The sequence below is a fragment of the Entelurus aequoreus genome, linkage group LG05, assembly GCF_033978785.1.
Source record: "Entelurus aequoreus isolate RoL-2023_Sb linkage group LG05, RoL_Eaeq_v1.1, whole genome shotgun sequence".
Lineage (NCBI taxonomy): Eukaryota > Metazoa > Chordata > Actinopteri > Syngnathiformes > Syngnathidae > Entelurus > Entelurus aequoreus.
The window spans coordinates 1,452,038-1,472,037 of NC_084735.1; the positions used below are offsets into that span (position 1 = coordinate 1,452,038).

Here is a 20,000-nt window from a genome sequence, read left to right on the forward strand (position 1 = left end):
CTATGCGCAGAGGCTTTTTTTTTATTTTTTAAATTTGTTATTTTTTTTAAGAATAAACCTTTATTTATAAACTGCAACATGTACAAACAGCTGAGAAACAATAATCAAAATAAGAATGGTGCCAGTATGCTGTTTTTTTTCAAATAAAATACTGAAAAGGATAGAAATGTAGTTGGTCTCTTTTATCCGATTATTAATCGAAGTAATAATCGACAGATTAATCGATTATCAAATTAATCGTTAGTTGCAGCCCTAGTGTATATATATATATATATTCGCCTGAATACAGCTGAGATAGGCTCCAGGAGCACCCCCGAACGGGACAAGCGGTAGAAAATGGATGGATTGAGATTATCACACACAAACACAAACACACACACACACACACACACACACACACACACACACACACACACACACACACACACACACACACACACACACACACACACACACACACACACACACACACACACACACACACACACACACACACACACACACACACACACACACACACACACACACACGCACTAGAGGAAGGTTGAAAAGTGACTTAGTGCTGCATTAAACATCAATCCAGGCGGTGTCATGTGACCTCCACACTACTGTAAGTCAGTCCTACCGTGAAAAATGTCTCCATCTGCTGGAAGAGGGCGGGATGTCGGATGGTGTACAACTTCACCTCCTTCAGCTTCTTCACCTCCCGCTCAAAGTCCGCCACCACTTCCTCCTTGCAGATCCTGTCACGTGGTTACACTTCATACCGGAGGCGGGGGGATGGTTGTGGGATAAGAAGGGGCGCCCACCTTAACGCCATGGCGATGTGTTCCATCTGGCCGGGGAAGGTCAGCAGCGCCGCGTCGATGTCCTCCGCTTGCTGCCGGGAGGAAACGCTCACGTGGTTATTGTGGATTCCGCACTACGTCGCTGGCGTTACCTTGGCGACGTAGTGCATGAGGTTCATGCCGGGCGTGTTGGCCTTGGTGTCGGCCAGGTTGAGCAGCGACGTCATCCTGAAGCCCATGGCGTCGGCGTTGTAGCCCCCCTGCGCGGGAGAGGAGCGGCATGTGACGTGGGAGGTGACACTTCATAAACCTAAAAGAAAAAAAGGTAGAGGAGCACAGACGGCGTTCATGTAGTTGCCGGCTTTCAGGACCAGGTGGATGACGGCGTGCAGGTCGTCACAGTCCAGCAGCTCTGCGGGCGACATCGTTGGCGTTTTAAACGTCAGGCAAAGCAGGAAGTGAGGTGGCGATGCTAGCCTGTGCTACCGTTAGCCGCTCTGATCATCACCGCCAGCGAGTTCTTCACCTCCGCCATGAGAGGCAAGAACTCCTCGCGCAGCACCATCATCTTCAGGAGCTCCTCGTAACTATGAAGGGAAGAATAGTTGGAATGTTGAAGAGTTTGAATTTCCAGGAAAACCGGGAATTTGGTTTGGAACTCGGGGAAGTGTTAGTTTGAATGTCCAGGATGAGTGGAATGTGTTGATGTTGGAATGGCTTGAATAGCTTGAAACATGTGGGAATTGTGCAACTTGGAAAAATGTCCCATTCATTTCAATGGGAACTTCCTGGAAATTTGGGGAAAAGTTTTTTTTTCCCTGACTAAGAGGAATGTTTTGACAGTGGAACGGTTGACATGGGTCGAAAAATGTGAAAGAAAAAACAGGAATTCCTGGAAATTTGTTGAACGTGGAAAACTGGTTCTTTGAATTTCCAGGATTAGTTGAATGTGAATGTGTTGAATCGGTTGAAAAATGTGGGAATTGTGGAACTTTGAAAAATGTCCCATTCATTTCAAATGGGAACTTCCTGGAAATTTGGGGAAAAGCGGGAATTGTTTTGAAAATGATTACGAGCATGAATGTCCTGAATGAGCTGAATTGGTCGGTGTTGGAATTGTTTAAATCGAGAAATGTTGAAGTAGTAACGTTTTTTTTATCTGAGAAATGTTATTACGGAATTTTGGGAAAAGCGGGAATTTTTCAAGTTCTTAAACCAACTTGTTTTTGTTGTTGTCCTGACTAAGAGAAATGTGAAAGGAGTCATCGCACTGAAAAAGGTTGGAAATAAAGTTAGAAAAAAAAACAGGAATTCCTGGAAATTTGTTGAACGTGGAAAAATGGTTGTTTGAATTTCCAGGATGAGTTGAATGTGTTGAATCGGTTGAAAAATGTGGAAATTGTGCAACTTGGAAAAATGTCCCATTCATTTCAATGGGAACTTCCTGGAAATTTGGGAATTTGGGGAAAAGCGGGAATTTTTTTTTGAAAATGATGAGGAGCATGAATGTCCTGAATGAGCTAAATTGGTTGGTGTTGGAATTGTTTAAATCGAGAAATGTTGAAGTAGTAAAGTTTTTTTATTTGAGAAACGGTATTGCGGAATTTTGGGAAAAGCGGGAATTTTTCAAACCAGCATGTTTTTTTTGTCCTGAATAAGAGGAATGTTAAGACGGTGGAACGGTTGAAATGGGTTGAAAAATGCGAAAAGAAATAGGGTTAGAAAAAAACAGGAATTCCTGGACATTTGTTGAACGTGGAAAAATAGTTATTTGAATTTCCAGGATGAGTTGAACTTGAATGTGTTTATCGGTTGAAGAATGTGAAAGGAGTCATCACACTGAAAAAAGGTTGGACATAAGGTTAGAAAAAAACAGGAATTCCTGGAAATTTGTTGAACGTGGAAAAATGGTTGTTTGAATTTCCAGGATGAGTTGAATGTGTTGAATCGGTTGAAAAATGTGGGAATTGTGGAAGTTTGAAAAATGGATAATTAATTTCAATGGGAACTTCCTGGAAATTTGGGGAAAAGCGGGAATTTTTTTGGAAAATGATTAGGAGCATGAATGTCATGAATGAGCTGAATTGGTTGGTGTTGGAATTGTTTAAATCGAGAAATGTTAAAGTAGTAAAGTTTTTTTATCTGAAAAATGGTATTACGGAATTTTGGGAAAAGCGGGAATTTTTCAAGTTCTTAAACCAACTTGTTGTTTTTGTCCTGACTGAGAGGAATGTTTGGACAGTGGAACGCTTGACATGGGTTGAAAAATGTGAAAGGAAGTATGGTTAGAAAAAAACAGGAATTCCTGGAAATTTGTTGAACGTGGAAAACTGGTTCTTTGAATTTCCAGGATTAGTTGAATGTGAATGTGTTTATTCGGTTGAAAAATGTGGGAATTGTGGAAGTTTGAAAAATGTCCCATTCATTTCAAATGGGAACTTCCTGGAAATTTGGGGAAAAGCGGGAATTGTTTTGAAAATGATTAGGAGCATGAATGTCCTGAATGAGCTGAATTGGTTGGTGTTGGAATTGTTTAAATCGAGAAATGTTAAAGTAGTAACGTTTTTTTTATCTGAGAAATGGTATTACGGAATTTTGGGAAAAACGGGAATTTTTCAAGTTCTTAAACAAACTTTTTTTTTTTAACTTCCACAACTCCAACATTTTTTATCCGATTCAAACCGTTTCGACTCCAAAATATTCAGCCTGTTCAGGAATTGTGTTCTTCCCTTTCAACAATTATTTAAAAAAATTCCCAGATTTCCTACAATTCCCAGTTTTTTGGGACATTTTCCTCATTCAAGATTAATGATCCATTTTTCAAACTTCCACAATTCCCACATTCTTCAACCCATTCAACTCATCCTGGAAATTCAAACAACCATTTTTCCATGTTCAACAAATTTCCAGGAATTCCTGTTTTTCCCTAACCTTATTTCCAACCTTTTTCAGTGCGATGACTCCTTTACCATTTTTCAACCCATTTCAAGCGTTCCACTGTCAAAACATTCCTCTTAGTCAGGACAAAAAAAACAAGTTGGTTTAAGAAGTTGAAAAATTCCCGCTTTCCCCAAAATTCCGTAATACCATTTCTCAAATAAAAAAACGTTACTACTTCAACATTTCTCGATTGAAACAATTCCAACACCAACCAATTCAGCTCGTTCAGGACATTCATGCACCTAATCATTTTCAAAAAAATTCCCGCTTCTTCCCCAAATTTCCAGGAAGTCCCCATTGAAATGAATGGGACATTTTTCAAACTTCCACAACTCCCACATTTTGTATTCGATTCAAACTGTTTCGACTACAAAATATTCAGCCTGTTCAGGAATTGTGTTCTTCCCTTTCAACAATTATAAAAAAAAATTCCCGGATTTCCTACAATTCCCAGTTTTTTGGGACATTTTCCTCATTCAAGATTAATGATCCATTTTTCAAACATCCACAATCCCCACATTCTTCAACCGATTCAACTCATCCTGGAAATTCAAACAACCATTTTTCCACGTTCAACAAATTTCCAGGAATTCCTGTTTTTTCTTAACCTTATTTCCAACCTTTTTCAGTGTGATGACTCCTTTCACATTTTTCAACCCATTTCAAGCGTTCCACTGTCAAAACATTCCTCTTAGTCAGGACAAAAAAAACAAGTTGGTTTAAGAAGTTGAAAAATTCCCGCTTTTCCCAAAAATTCCGTAATACCAGTTCTCAAATAAAAAAACGTTACTACTTTAACATTTCTCGATTTGAAACAATTCCAACACCAACCAATTCAGCTCATTCAGGACATTCATGCTAGTAATCATTTTCAAAAAAATTTCCGCTTCTTCCCCAAATTTCCAGGAAGTCCCCATTGAAATGAATGGGACATTTTTCAAACTTCCACAACTCCCACATTTTGTATCCGATTCAAACCGTTTCGAGTCCAAAATATTCAGCCTGTTTAGGAATTGTGTTCTTCCCTTTCAACAATTATAAAAAAAAATTCCCGGATTTCCTACAATTCCCAGTTTTTTGGGACATTTTCCTCATTCAAAATGAATTATCCAGTTTTCAAACTTCCACAATTCCCACATTCTTCAACCCATTCAACACATTCAACTCATCCTGGAAATTCAAACAACCATTTTTCCACGTTCAACAAATTTCCAGGAATTCCTGTTTTTTTTCTAACCTTATTTCCAACCTTTTTCAGTGCGATGACTCCTTTCACATTTTTCAACCCATTTCCACTGTCAAAACATTCCTCTTAGTCAGGACAAAAAAAAAAAATTGGTTTAAGAACTTGAAAAATTCCAGCTTTTCCCAAAATTCCGTAATACCATTTCTCAAATAAAAAAACCTTATTACTTTAACATTTCTCGATTTAAACAATTCCAACACCAACCAATTCAGCTCATTCAGGACATTCATGCTCCTAATCATTTTTCAAAAAAATTCCCGCTTCTTCCCCAAATTTCCAGGAAGTTCCCATTGAAATGAATGGGACATTTTTTAAACTTCCACAACTCCCACATTTTGTATCCGATTCAAAGCTAGGAGGGAAAAAAAGGGTGTAAAAATGGTTCCTCCTTAGCCAGGAGTGAGATGTCATGGCTATGCTGCTGAAGGCCACCAGGGGGAGTACTTGCATGTCTTCATCATCATTAGTGGAAGCATAGCCAGGAGTGAGACGTCATGGCTATGCTGCTGAAGGCCACCAGGGGGAGTACTTGCATGCCATGTATTGATATGCAACAGGGGTACTCACCACGGCACTTGGACCAGCTGCACCATGAAGCGGTCGGCCTCGGGTAAGAGGGAGAGGTTCCCGCTGAAGGACAGCAGCTGCCTCACCTGCACACACACACACACTTCTTTCAAACACACACAATGTGGGTGACATTAAAGTCGGGGCGTTCGCTACCTCACTTTCTTCAGGCAGCATCTTGCAAAGTTCCTTCAGCTTGCCGCTGCCAAACTTGCACCAGTTGCCTTGGCGGATGTCTTCCACCATTTCTGCCACCGGCCTGCAGAGGGAGACATTTTCAGGATGTTTCACTCTCTTGTGGCGTACACAACAAAGCCGTGGTTCTTTGGTCAACATTTTGTTTACATTATATGGAGTCTAATTTGTTTGTTTATTACAAAAGCTTTTTTTTTTTTTTACACTGAATTTATGCAACTAATTTTTTTGCGTTTGAGTTTTGTGAACTGAATTTATTTACAACAAATTATGCTGACAGGTTCATTGAAAAAACCTTGTTAGCAAAATGCGTGTTTAAAAAAAAAATCAATGTATAAGAATTCAGTATTTTAAAATTCAGTGTTTAAAAATTTTAGTGTATAGAAATTCCAGTGTAAAAAAAGTTCAATGTGTAAAAAATCTGTGTATAAAAATGCAGTATTTTAAAATTCAGTGTTTAAAAAAATCAGTGTATAAGAATTCAGTATTTTAAAATTCAGTGTTTAAAAAAATCAGTGTATAAAAATTCTGTATTTTAAAATTCAGTGTATAAATTTTTTGGTGTAAAAAAGTTCAGTATAAAATTCAGTGTTTAAAAATTTTAGTGTATAGGAATTTCAGTGTAAAAAAAGTTCAGTGTGTAAAAAATCTGTGTATAAAAATGCAATATTTTAAAATTCAGTGTTTAAAAAAATCAGTGTATAAGAATTCAGCATTTTAAAAATCAGTGTTTAAAAAAATCAGTGTATAAGAATTCTGTATTTTAAAATTCAGTGTATAAAAATTTTTGTGTCAAAAAGTTCAGTGTAAAAAAGTTCAGTATAAAATTCAGTGTTTAAAAATTTTAGTGCATAGAAATTTCAGTGTAAAAAAAGTTCAATGTGTAAAAAATCTGTGTATAAAAATGCAGTATTTTAAAATTCAGTGTTTAAAAAAATCAGTGTATAAAAATTCTGTATTTTAAAATTCAGTGTATAAATTTTTTTGTGTAAAAATGTTCAGTATAAAATTCAGTGTTTAAAAATTTTAGTGTATAGGAATTTCAGTGTAAAAAAAGTTCAGTGTGTAAAAAATCTGTGTATAAAAATGCAGTATTTTAAAATTCAGTGTTTAAAAAAATCAGTGTATAAGAATTCAGTATTTTAAAATTCAGTGTTTAAAAAATCAGTGTATAAAAATTCTGTATTTTAAAATTCAGTGTATAAAAATTTTTGTGAAAAAAGTTCAGTGTAAAAAAGTTCAGTATAAAATTCAGTGTTTAAAAAATTTAGTGCATAGAAATTCCAGTGTAAAAAAAGTTCAATGTGTAAAAAATCAGTGTATAAGAATTCAGTATTTTAATATTCAGTGTTTAAAAAAATCAGTGTATAAGAATTCTGTACTTTAAAATTCAGTGTATAAAAATTTTTGTGTAAAAAAGTTCAGTGTAAAAAAGTTCAGTATAAAATTCAGTGTTTAAAATTTTTAGTGTATAGAAATTTCAGTGTAAAAAAAGTTCAGTGTGTAAAAAATCTGTGTACAAAAATGCAGTATTTTAAAATTCAGTGTTTAAAAAAATCAGTGTATAAAAATTCTGTATTTTAAAATTCAGTGTATAAAAATTTTAGTGTAAAAAAGTTCAGTGTAAAAAAGTCCAGTATAAAATTCAGTGTTTAAAAATTTTAGTGTATAGAAATTCCAGTGTAAAAAAAGTTCAATGTGTAAAAAATCTGTGTATAAAAATGCAGTATTTTAAAATTCAGTGTTTAAAAAAATCAGTGTATAAAAATTCTGTATTTTAAAATTCAGTGTTTGAAAAAATCAGTGTATAAAAATTCTGTATTTTAAAATTCATTGTAAAAACATTTTTGTGTAAAAAAGTTCAGTATAAAATTCAGTGTTTAAAAATTTTAGTGTATAGAAATTTCAGTGTAAAAAAGTTCAATGTGTAAAAAATCTGTGTATAAAAATGCAGTATTTTAAAATTCAGTGTATAAAACTTTTTGTGTAAAAAAGTTCATTGTAAAAAAGTTCAGTATAAAATTCAGTATTTCAAAATTTCAGTGTATAATTTTACTGTAAAAAAAAAAGTTCAGCGTAAAAAATCAGTGTATAAAAATTCAGTATTTCAAAATTATGTGCATAAAAATTCAGTGTAAAAAAGTTCAGTGTGTAAAAAAATCTGTGTACAAAAATTCAGTATATCAAAATTTCAGTGTAAAATCTGTCTATAAAAATTCCGTATTTTAAAATTCAGTGTATTAAAAATTCAGTGTGCAAAAAAATCGGTGTGAAAAAATCAGTGTATAAAATTCTGTATTTTAAAAGTTCAGAATAAAAAAAGTTCAGTGTGTAAAAAATCAGTATTTTAAAATTTCAGTGTAAAAAAAAAGTTCAGTGTGTAAAAAAATCGGTGTATAAGAATTCAGTATTTTAAAATTCAGTGTATCAATCAATCAATCAATCAATGTTTATTTATATAGCCCTAAATCACAAGTGTCTCAAAGGGCTGTACAAGCCACAACGACATCCTCGGTGTCGAGTGGGTCTGACATAATATTGTGAAAGTCCAACACATCAGCGAAAGTCCAGTCCATGGTGGGGCCAGCGGGAACCATCCGTATATTCAGTATTTCAAAATTTCAGTGTATAGAAATTTCAGTGTAAAAAAAGTCCAGTGTGTAAAAAAATCAGTGAAAAAAAATTCAGTGTTTCAAAATTTTAGTGTATAGAAATTTCAGTGTAAAAAAGTTCAATGTGTAAAAAATCTGTGTATAAAAATGCAGTATTTTAAAATTCAGTGTATAAAACTTTTTGTGTAAAAAAGTTCATTGTAAAAAAGTTCAGTATAAAATTCAGTATTTCAAAATTTCAGTGTATAGAAATTTTACTGTAAAAAAAAAAGTTTAGCGTAAAAAATCAGTGTATAAAAATTCAGTATTTCAAAATTATGTGCATAAAAATTCAGTGTAAAAAAGTTCAGTGTGTAAAAAAATCTGTGTACAAAAATTCAGTATATCAAAATTTCAGTGTAAAATCTGTCTATAAAAATTCCGTATTTTAAAATTCAGTGTATTAAAAATTCAGTGTGCAAAAAAATCGGTGTGAAAAAATCAGTGTATAAAATTCTGTATTTTAAAAGTTCAGAATAAAAAAAGTTCAGTGTGTAAAAAATCAGTATTTTAAAATTTCAGTGTAAAAAAAAAGTTCAGTGTGTAAAAAAAATCGGTGTATAAGAATTCAGTATTTTAAAATTCAGTGTACACAAATTTTAGTGTAAAAAAGTTCAGTATAAAATTCAGTATTTCAAAATTTCAGTGTATAGAAATTTCAGTGTAAAAAAAGTCCAGTGTGTAAAAAAATCAGTGAAAAAAAATTCAGTGTTTCAAAATTTAGTGCATAAATATTCAGTGTAAAAAAATCTGCGTACAAAAATTCAGTATATTAAAATTTCAGTGTAAAAAAAGTTCAGTGTGTAAAAAATCTGTCTATAAAAATTCAGTATTTTAAAATTCAGTGTATTAAAAATTCAGTGTATAATATTCTGTATTTTAAAAGTTCAGAATAAAAAAAGTTCAGTGTAAAAAAAGGTTCAGTGTGTAAAAAAATCGGTGTATAAGAATTCAGTATTTTAAAACTCAGTGTATAGAAATTTTAGTGTAAAAAAGTTCAGTATAAAATTCAGTATTTCAAAATTTCAGTGTAAAAAAGTCCAGTGTGTAAAAAAATCAGCGTGTAAAAAATCTGTCTATAAAAATTCAGTATTTTAAAATTCAGTGTATTAAAAATTAGCGTATAAAATTCTGTATTTTAAAAGTTCAGAATGAAAAAAGTTCAGTGTAAAAAAAGGTTCAGTGTAAAAAATCAGTATTTTAAAATTTCAGTGTAAAAAAAAAAGTTCAGTGTGTAAAAAAATCGGTGTATAAGAATTCAGTATTTTAAAATTCAGTGTATAGAAATTTTAGTGTAAAAAAGTTCAGTATAAAATTCAGTATTTCAAAATTTCAATGTAAAAAAGTCCAGTGTGTAAAAAAATCAGCGTGTAAAAAAATCAATGTATAAAAATTCAGTGTTTCAAAATTTTGTGCATAAAATTTCAGTGTAAAAATAGTTCAGTGTGTAAAAAAATCTGTGTACAAAAATTCAGTATATTAAAATTTCAGTGTAAAAAAAGTTCCGTGTGTAAAAATTCAGTATTTTATAATTCAGCCCGAGGCATCTTTTTCTTTTGTGTTAATGTGACCAAAAACAAGGTTGGTTTTTTTTACATACCCCCCATTCCTTTAGAAACAGCTGTTATGTAAACAGGGAATATCCAAATAAAAGAGGAGACGTCAACCTTTTCCCGTTAGAGCGTGGGTGACACTGTAAGAGGTTACAGGTCGACACCTTTCTCCTCAATTGAACCAAATTGATTTCTGTCTCTTTTTAATTCCTTGCTTCTTGTCTCGTTTAATAGATGTCATCAGTGTTTGAACCTGACAGATACAGACTACGTGTCCATGGCGATATCAATTGATATCGTCTCACCGCACCAAAACGGGTTGTCTTCGTCGTACCTCTTAAACTGTCGGAGGAAGATGCCGATGTTCATGCTCCTTTTGGAGTGCAGAATCGTCACCTGAAGACAAAACGTCGGCATTTTTGGAGGAAGCAAAACGCTTCCCTTACAAAAAAGCAAAAAAGCGGAGAGGAAGTTGTCACCTGAGGCTCCTGGGGGCCGACCTCCACGCCACCGTGCTCCTTGATGCCCGCGAGCCTGGAGCGCTGCAGCAAGGTCCACTTGTCCACGCGGCTGAAGAGCTTGTCCATGCTGCTGATGTCCAGCACCAGGTCCCTCTGGGGCAGCCTGGAGGTCCACACGTTGGACTTGCCCAGCACGCGCTGGCTGGGGATGGTGTCCCACTTCAGCTTCTTCATGGAGTGCCGCGCGGCGTGGCACGAGGGGAGGGACCCGGGGGGAGCGAGGAGACAGGGAGGAGGCGGCAGGGGAGGAGGAGGAGGAGGAGGCAAGGATGCTCGGAGGAGGCCATTTTCCCCAGAAGGGACCCCGGCAGCCTCCATCTCAGAGCTTCAGTAGATCTGAAAAAGAGGAAGCGGAACAATCTGATGTCTTTATTTTTCATCCGAGTAAACAAAGTCATTGTTTTAAGTCAGGGGTCACCAACGTGGTGCCCGCGGGCACCAGGTAGCCCGTAAGGACCAGATGAGTAGCCCGCTGGCCTGTTCTAAAAATAGCTCAAAGAGCAGCACTTACCAGTGAGCTGCCTCGATTTTTTAAATTGTATTTATTTACTAGCAAGCTGGTCTCGCTTTGCCCGACATTTTTAATTCTAAGAGAGACAAAACTCAAATAAAATTTGAAAATCCAAGAAAATATTGTAAAGACTTGGTCTTCACATGTTTAAATAAATTCATTCATTTTTTTTACTTTGCTTCTTATAACTTTCAGAAAGACAATTTTAGAGAAAAAATACAACCTTAAAAATGATTTTAGGATTTTTAAACACATATACCTTTTTACCTTTTAAATTCCTTCCTCTTCTTTCCTGACAATTTAAATCAATGTTCAAGTACATTTTTTTTTTTTATTGTAAAGAATAATAAATCAATTTTAATTTAATTCTTCATTTTAGCTTCTGTTTTTTCCACGAAGAATATTTGTGAAATATTTCTTCAAACTTATTATGATTAAAATTCAAAAAAATTATTCTGGCAAATCTAGAAAATGTGTAGAATCAAATTTAAATCTTATTTCAAAGTCTTTTGAATTTCTTTTAAAATTTTAGTTCTGGAAAATCTAGAAGAAATAATGATTTGTCTTTGTTAGAAATATAGCTTGGTCCAATTTGTTATATATTCTAACAAAGTGCAGATTGGATTTTAACCTATTTAAAACATGTCATCAAAACTCTAAAATTAATCTTAATCAGGAAAAATGACTAATGATGTTCCATACACTATTTTTTAAATTTTTTCAAAAAGATTCGAATTAGCTAGTTTTTCCTCTTCTTTTTTTCGGTTGAATTTTGAATTTTAAAGAGTCGAAGTTGAAGATAAACTATGTTTCAAAATTTAATTGTCATTTTTTTTTGTGTTTTCTCCTCTTTTAAACCGTTCAATTAAGTGTAAATATCATTAATTATTAATAATAACATAGAGTTAAAGGTAAATTGAGCAAATTGGCTATTTCTGGCAATTTATTGAAGTGTGTATCAAACTGGTAGCCCTTCGCATTAATCACTACCCAAGAAGTAGCTCTTGGTTCAAAAAGGTTGCTGACCCCTGGTCTAAGTCATAGTTGGACGATCACTAATCAAAACAAATGCATGTTGACTAAAACAACAACATTTAAATATAAACACCACCAAAATGTCCAGAGAGACCAAACCCAATCATATTCAATTTGGTTTAGGAGGGTGGGACATCTTATCCAATCACAGCAAAGAGGGCTAGAAGGGGGCGGGGCATCCAATCAGAGCGACTGTCAAGAAAAAAATGGAATCTATTTCTTATTTGATTCATTAAAATCAAAAATCGAATTTGCATTCATATATAGTAAGTAGGGTTGTGCTTTTGAGTCATTCCTGTGAGAATCCTGCGTGCGACTGCAGCATGAAGGAGTGGGACTATCCAGGGCTCACTGCTTTGTGCTCAGATAGCCACCAGGTAGCATCCGTGAGCAGCTAATACTGCATCATCTCTTTCTCTGCAGGACTTACCAGGTCCGCAGTGCATTCTTCACGCTTCAAGTGGAAAAGGAGGCAAAAATACGACTTTACCTACCGTGCGAGTTTTGTGAACTGAATTTATTTACAACAAATTCATTGAAAAAAACTTTCTCAGCAAAATGTGTGTTTAAAAAAATAAAAATTCAGTGTATAATATTTTAGTATTTTAAAACTCAGTGTACAAAAAGCTCAGTGTAAAAAAAAAGTTCAGTGTGTAAAAAATGTGTGTATAAAATTCTGTATTTTTAAATTTCAGTGTACAAAAATTTCACTGTGAAAAAATTTCAGTGTAAAAATTCATTATTTAAAAATTTAGTGTATAAAAAATTACCTACTGTGTGTGTCTAATATACATTGTGTATATATATATATATATATATATATATATATATATATATATATATATATATATATATATATATATATATATTCAGTGTACAAAAAGCTCAGTGTAAAAAACAGTTCAGTATGTAAAAAATTTGTGTATAAAATTATGTATTTTTAAATTTCAGTGTACAAAAATTTCACTGTGAAAAAAGTTCAGTGTAAAAAATCATTATTTTAAAATTTAGTGTATAAAAAATGACCTACTGTGTGTGTCTAATATATATATATATATATATATATAAATATATATATATATATATATATATATATATATATATATATATATATATATATATATATATATATATATATATATATATATATATATATATATATATATATATATATGTGTATAAAAATTCAGTGTACAAAAAGCTCAGTGTAAAAAAAAAAGTTCATTGTGTAAAAAATTTGTGTATAAAATTCTGTATTTTTAAATTTCAGTGTACAAAAATTTCACTGTGAAAAAAGTTCAGTGTAAAAATTCATTATTTTAAAATTTAGTGTATAAAAAAAATTACCTACTGTGTGTCTAATATATATATATATATATATATATATATATATATATATATATATATATATATATATATACATACATATATATATATGTGTGTAAAAGTTCAGTGTAAAAATTCATTATTTTAAAATTTAGTGTATAAAAAAATTACCTACTGTGTGTGTGTCTAATATATATATATATATATATATATATATATATATATATATATATATATATATATATATATATATATATATATATATATATATATGTATATATATATATATAAATTACCTACTGTGTGTGTGTGTGTCTAATACAGTGGTTCTTAACCTGGGTTCGATCAAACTCTAGGGGTTCGGTGAGTCGGCCTCAGGGGTTCGGCGGAGCCTCCGCTACGGAGGTAAAGACACATCCGACTTATCGTGTAAATAAAAACTTCTCCCTATCGGTGTATTATGGATACCCCCAAACAATGTTCCCTCTCATTTTCCATCTAATTTGCAGGTTGTTTGATTGATCCATTGAAACTTTGACTAGCAGAGGAAGAGAATACATGATATGCAACAGTACAGTTTACACAGTACAGTACATATTCCGTACAATTGACCACTAAATGGTAACACCCCAATAAGTTTTTCAACTTGTTTAAGTCGGGGTCCACTTAAATCAATTAATGGTAATGTGTGTAAGGTGTGTAATTGGTTGTGAGTTCATGCATTGTGTTGGTTTTGTTCTTTCAACAAGGCGATGTTCATTTTGTGCACAATGTTCATATTTATTACTTCCTATACTGTATATACTATTTATATTGCACTGGTACTGTATGTGACTACTGTACTGATACTTCTACCATAACTACTGGGACTTATTGTCTTGTAATTAATGTACATCAGAGCTATTCAAATTGTTGTATTTTTTGTATTTAGTGTATGCGAATGCGCATATGAAACTGGTGGGGTTCAGTACCTCCAAAATGGTTAAGAACCACTGGTGTAATATATATATATATATATATATATATATATATATATATATATATATATATATATATATATATATATATATATATATATATATATTAATTAGACACACACACACACACAGTAGATAATTTTTTTACAATTAATTTTTATACAGTTTTGGAAGCAAACGAAATAAAGTGGTCTATCGTGTAAAACTGGAGCCTCCGTGTTTGTTATTTTGTAGTTTTATACAGTATAGGCGACAGATATAAACCCTCGGTTACAGTGTTAATATTAAATAAAACACTGATTTGGTTTTAAATTTAATTTTTTCATTTTATTAATAATAATAATTGTATTAATAATTGTATTATTATTATTATTTTAATTTTATTATTTTAGTGTTTTTTTTTAAAAGAAAATAAATAAAACAAATTAAAGAAAATAAATGCGTCATTGCAGATTATGCAAATGTCACAATGACGTCACGTTGACCACATCCCAAATGTTTATTTTCAGCACCATTTTGCAGATAAATGATCAAAAAATGCGTAAAAAAAGCAGCAATGATGACTCCGGTTTGCTTTCTGCCCACTTTAGAGGTGTCTCGCCCAGATGGCAAGGCGGCGAGCTCGATTTAGACATGCTCGTCGCGATCGATTAACAAACTGTACGTGAACAACTAATGCGCCGCACAGGGGAAGTTACATCACCAAACACATTTATTTCCGGTTTGGATTAAAAAGTAAAAGTATGTTTGCAATACACCGGATCTGAAATCGCCACCGTTCCTACGCGAGTTCTCAACGTCCGACTAAACTAAATACAAGTCGTAATCGTTCTTAAAAAACAGAACTTTCTTCTACATTTCGCTACTCACCGTGTACTCGTCGGGAATGAAGAAGTGCGGCTGTCCAGTGAGTTAGAAAAGGTTCAGCTCGGTTGTTGTCGTCAGGAAGTTTAAATAACGCTTGTTTGGAGAGCAGAGCACGCGCAAGTGGCGGGAGTGTGCGCGTCACGAGGCGGAAGTCAGTTGTTTGCATGGGCGGGGCTTTCTTCCTATTGGTTAATAGAGATGGTGTTTCCGGTCCTCTGAAAGAACCGTCAATATAGTTATGTTTGTATTTTTTTTAAATCAAAAAGTAATTTTTTTTGTCAAACAATATGTGGATAAGAATAATTAAAATGGTAACAAATATTACTCTATTACGTCAATTATTTTGTAATTTTATTTTCTGTTGTCATTGTAAACATTTCTTATAGTGGAGCAATAATCCCAACATCTATTAACAAAAAAAGCACATTTTAACATTACAGAGACAATAATAAGAATAACAGTTATTGATACTGTCAAATTCTTACATATTAAAATCAGATTAATCAGTTTCGAGTTCGGATTAATCATGATTAATCACAGGTTAATACTATCTTGCATAATTTAAATTGACTTATAAAAATAAGGCCAACATCAAGGCTATTTTATTGTCTGAATGTTCGACAAGAGCAACATTTTTTATGTTTTACTTAAATGCACATAATTATTTTTTTATTTTTTTTTACCGGTTTTATCTAAATTCTCGTCTGGGTGTATTTTGAAGAGATATTTGCAACGAAAAATTAATTGCATGATGAGTTAAAGTGATACATTTTTGTGATTAATCACAAGTCGACTTGTTATTTTTGACAGTTCTCTTATCTGTGTGTGGATATAAAAAAACGTAAATAAAACAAGAACACAAATGTCAATACAAACAAATAAAATATTTTAAAAAATGAAAATAAAAGTGAATGCAAATGCTATTTTTAATTTTTTTTTTACTGTATTTACAGTGCTTCACTTTTTATTTGAAATGTAACCTTCCTCTGATTATAATGCCCTCAGATGTCAAGGCAGAAAGGAAATGTCAACACAAACATGGAAAACACTCAATGTCAACAAAATAGTAAAATCACATTGAAGACTTAACAATAACATCTTAAAAATAAGGAATATGTAGGAAATGCTTCATAAAGTGTAAGAAAATAGTGCAAAGTGTAAAAATGTAAACAAAGAAACCCGAGAAGAACTATTTTCTGCAGGTTTAGTGGCAGGAAATAACGTCTGTGTAACATGTATTTGCCCTGTTTTTCTTATTTAACTATGAAAAGGAATTTTTGTTATGCAGTAATTATTTACATTGTATTATTATTATATCGGTCGATATCAATAATTATTGATATTTTCTATGACCTATGGAAAATAAGGACAATAAAATATTTTATATTTTTATTGTAAATGTAACCTTCCTCTGATTATAATCCCTCAGATGTCAAGGCAGAAAGGAAATGTCAACACAATAATGGAAAACACTCAATGTCAACAAAATAGTAAAATCACATTGAAGACTTAACAATAAGATCTTAAAAATAAGGAGTATGTAGGAAATGCTTCATAAAGTGTAAGAAAATAGTGCAAAGTGTAAAAATGTAAACAAAGAAACCTGAGAATAAACATTTTCTGCAGGTTTAGTGGCAGGAAATAACGTCTGTGTAACATGTATTTGCCCTATTATTGTTATTTAACTATGAAAATGAATTTTTGTTATGAAGTAATTATTTACATTTTATTATTATTATATCGGTCGATATTAATAATAATTATTTAAATTTTATTAATTTTTTGTTTTTTTACAGTTATTGTTAGTGCTTCACTTTTTCCACATTTTTTTTTTTTTTAAATTTTCAAATGTATTAAAAATAATACAATGAGAGACATTCTGGATGAAAACCAACACTTCTCGTCCAACCTGATGGAGCAAAGAGGAACGGGTGAAAACTTGTGGCATTGAGCAAAGGCTGCAAATATTGTGTGTAGAATTTTGAGGACAAAAAAAAAAAGAATGTATTCTATTTCGAAATAAGGCTGCAACAACAAAATGTGTAAAGGGTGAAGCGCTGTGAATATTTTCCGGATGGACTACACATGTGCATAAATAAAACGGCTCCTAAACAACCGTCTTGCAACGGCTAATCGGTTCTCATCGTTCTCTTAAAAGTAGAGCGTTTGATAAAAACGCTCAATAAATATCCATTTTCTGGGTGGAAGAAACCGGAAATTGATTGAAGAAAAAAAAACCTCACCTCGACATTTTGGCAGTTTTTTGGACCGTAGTCTCTTAGTTAAATAAGAATAAGAGGGCAAATACATGTTACACACACGTTATTTCCTGCCACTAAACCTGCAGAAAATAGTTCTTCTCAGGTTTCTCTGTTTACATTTTCACACTTTGCACTATTTTCTTACACTTTATGAAGCATTTCTTACACATTCTTTGATTTCAAGATATTATGAAGTGTTCAATGTGATTTTACTATTTTGTTGACATTGAGTGTTTTCCATGTTTGTGTTGACATTTCCTTTCTGCCTTGACAGCTGAGGGATTATAATCAGAGGAAGTTACATTTACAATAAAAATATAAAATATTTTATTCTCCTTATTTTTCATAGGTCATAAAAAATATCAATAATTATTTATATCGACCAATATAATAATAATAAAATGTAAATAATTACTGCATAACAAAAATTCCTTTTCATAGTTAAATAAGAATAAGAGGGCAAATTCATGTTACACAGCCGTTATTTCCTGCCACTAAACCTGCAGAAAATAGTTCTTCTCAGGTTTCTTTGTTTACATTTTCACACTTTGCACTATTTTCTTACACTTTATGAAGCATTTCTTACATATTCCTTATTTTAAGAGCTTATTGTTAAGTCTTCAATGTGATTTTACTATTTTGTTGACATTGTTGGAGTGTTTTCCATGTTTGTGTTGACATTTCCTTTCTGCCTTATAATCAGAGGAAGGTTACATTTCAAATAACAATATAACATATTTTATACTCCTTATTTTCCATAGGTCATAAAAAATATAAATAATTATTGAAATCGACCGATATAATAGTAATAGAATTTAAATAATTACTGCATAGTAAAAATTCATTTTCATAGTTAAATAAGAATAACAGGGCAAATTCATGTTACACAGACGTTATTTCCTGCCACTAAACCTGCAGAAAATAGTTCTTCTCAGGTGTCTTTGTTTACATTTTTACACTTTATGAAGCATTTCTTACACTTTATGAAGCATTTCCTACATATTCCTTATTTTTAAGATCTTATTGTTAAGTGTTGGATATTTATATTTATTGAGCGTTTTTATCAAACGCTCTACTTTTAAGAGAACAATGAGAACCGATTAGCCGTTAAGTTTTCGCCCATTCCTCTTTGCTCCATCAGGTTGGACGAGAAGATCTCATTGTATTATTTTTAATACATTTGAAAATTAAAAAAAAAAAAAAAAAAAAAGATCACATGGTCATTACGGGGTATTGTGTGTAGAACTTTGAGGACAACAATTGAATTATTCCATTTTGGAATAAGGCTGTAACATGACAAAATGTGGAAAAAGTGAAGCACTGTAAATACAGTAAAAAAAAATAAAATAAAAAAATTAATAAAATTCAAATAATAATCATTAATATCGACCGATATAATAATAAAATGTAAATAATTACTTCATAACAAAAATTCATTTTCATAGTTAAATAACAATAACAGGGCAAATACATGTTACACAGACGTTATTTCCTGCCACTAAACCTGCAGAAAATAGTTCTTCTCAGGTTTCTTTGTTTACATTTTTACACTTTGCACTATTTTCTTACACTTTATGAAGCATTTCCTACATATTCCTTATTTTTAAGAGCTTATTGTTAGGCATTACAATCAGAGGAAGGTTACATTTCAAACAAAAATATAAAATATTTTATTCTCCTTATTTTCCATAGGTCATAAAAAGTATCAATAAATATTGATATCAACCTTTTCATAGCTAAATAAGAATAATAGGGCAAATTCATGTTACACAGACATTATTTCCTGCCACTAAACCTGCAGAAAATAGTTCTTCTCAAGTTTCTTTGTTTACATTTTTACACTTTGCACTATTTTCTTACACTTTATGAAGCATTTCTTACACATTCCTTATTTTTAAGATCTTATTGTTAAGTCTTCAATGGGATTTTACCATTTTGTTGACATTGAGTGTTTTCCACGCTTGTGTTGACATTTCCTTCCTGCCTTGACATCTGAGGGCATTATAATCAGAGATGTTGTGGCCATTTCTTTTCCTGCCAGGGCTGTGGGAAAGGAGGTATGAGAGACATGAAGACGAGTCACATTTATTGCTGTGTGGAGGTCACACTTTCAGTTCAACTCTTTTTGTCAGCCTGCCAAAAACACCTTTGACGTCACCTTTGTCTCCGAATGCACAGAATACAAAAAAACAACAACAACCACGCTGGTCATCACACGCACTTGACTTTCTAGAAGATTGGAATGGCTGTGAGTTAGTTAGCCTGCGAGGCAAAGCCGGAAGAGGAAATGCAGCCTGGTGGTGGAACACACACAAATATCTTCCAATTGCCTCGGAACTTGCGGAGGTTAGTTCAGTTCCCGCTCTTTTAACGCCATTTCACAATTACTGGTGCACAAAAAAATGGATTCTAATTCATCCCGGTTCATAATTTTCAAGAATCAATTTTAAAAAAAAAAGAATAATAATAATTTAAATGTGTTTTGAAAACGTTCCATCATAATTATCATACCAAACAATACATTGCGAAAATCGGTTTGAACCGAAATCATGTTGAATCGAA

General features: G+C 32.4%; 2 protein-coding genes across 6 annotated transcripts in view; both read right to left on the reverse strand.

The window, feature by feature from the left end:
- LOC133650007 (FH2 domain-containing protein 1-like) overlaps nt 1-15,321 on the reverse strand; it is an 18,636-nt gene extending 3,315 nt beyond the window's left edge. For all 3 annotated transcript variants that reach the window (XM_062046743.1, XM_062046742.1, XM_062046745.1), the window contains exons 1-10: nt 15,181-15,321; nt 10,420-10,797; nt 10,275-10,336; nt 5,698-5,800; nt 5,542-5,627; nt 1,275-1,375; nt 1,130-1,200; nt 941-1,048; nt 810-880; nt 626-743 (exon numbers count right to left, since the gene is read on the reverse strand). In XM_062046743.1, coding sequence (XP_061902727.1) covers nt 626-743; nt 810-880; nt 941-1,048; nt 1,130-1,200; nt 1,275-1,375; nt 5,542-5,627; nt 5,698-5,800; nt 10,275-10,336; nt 10,420-10,779 — 1,080 coding nt within the window. In that variant the 5' untranslated portion in view covers nt 10,780-10,797; nt 15,181-15,321. The remainder of the gene's footprint in view (nt 1-625; nt 744-809; nt 881-940; nt 1,049-1,129; nt 1,201-1,274; nt 1,376-5,541; nt 5,628-5,697; nt 5,801-10,274; nt 10,337-10,419; nt 10,798-15,180) is intronic.
- Nucleotides 15,322-19,545: 4,224 nt separating this feature from the next.
- Nucleotides 19,546-20,000, reverse strand: part of arfip2b (ADP-ribosylation factor interacting protein 2b) — a 38,059-nt gene continuing 37,604 nt past the window's right edge. For 2 of the 3 annotated variants that reach the window (XM_062046748.1, XM_062046746.1), the window contains one exon: nt 19,547-20,000. This exon is cut by the window's right edge and continues 620 nt beyond it. The gene's annotated coding sequence lies outside the window, so the exon portion shown is untranslated. The other variant, XM_062046747.1, reaches the window with a different exon arrangement.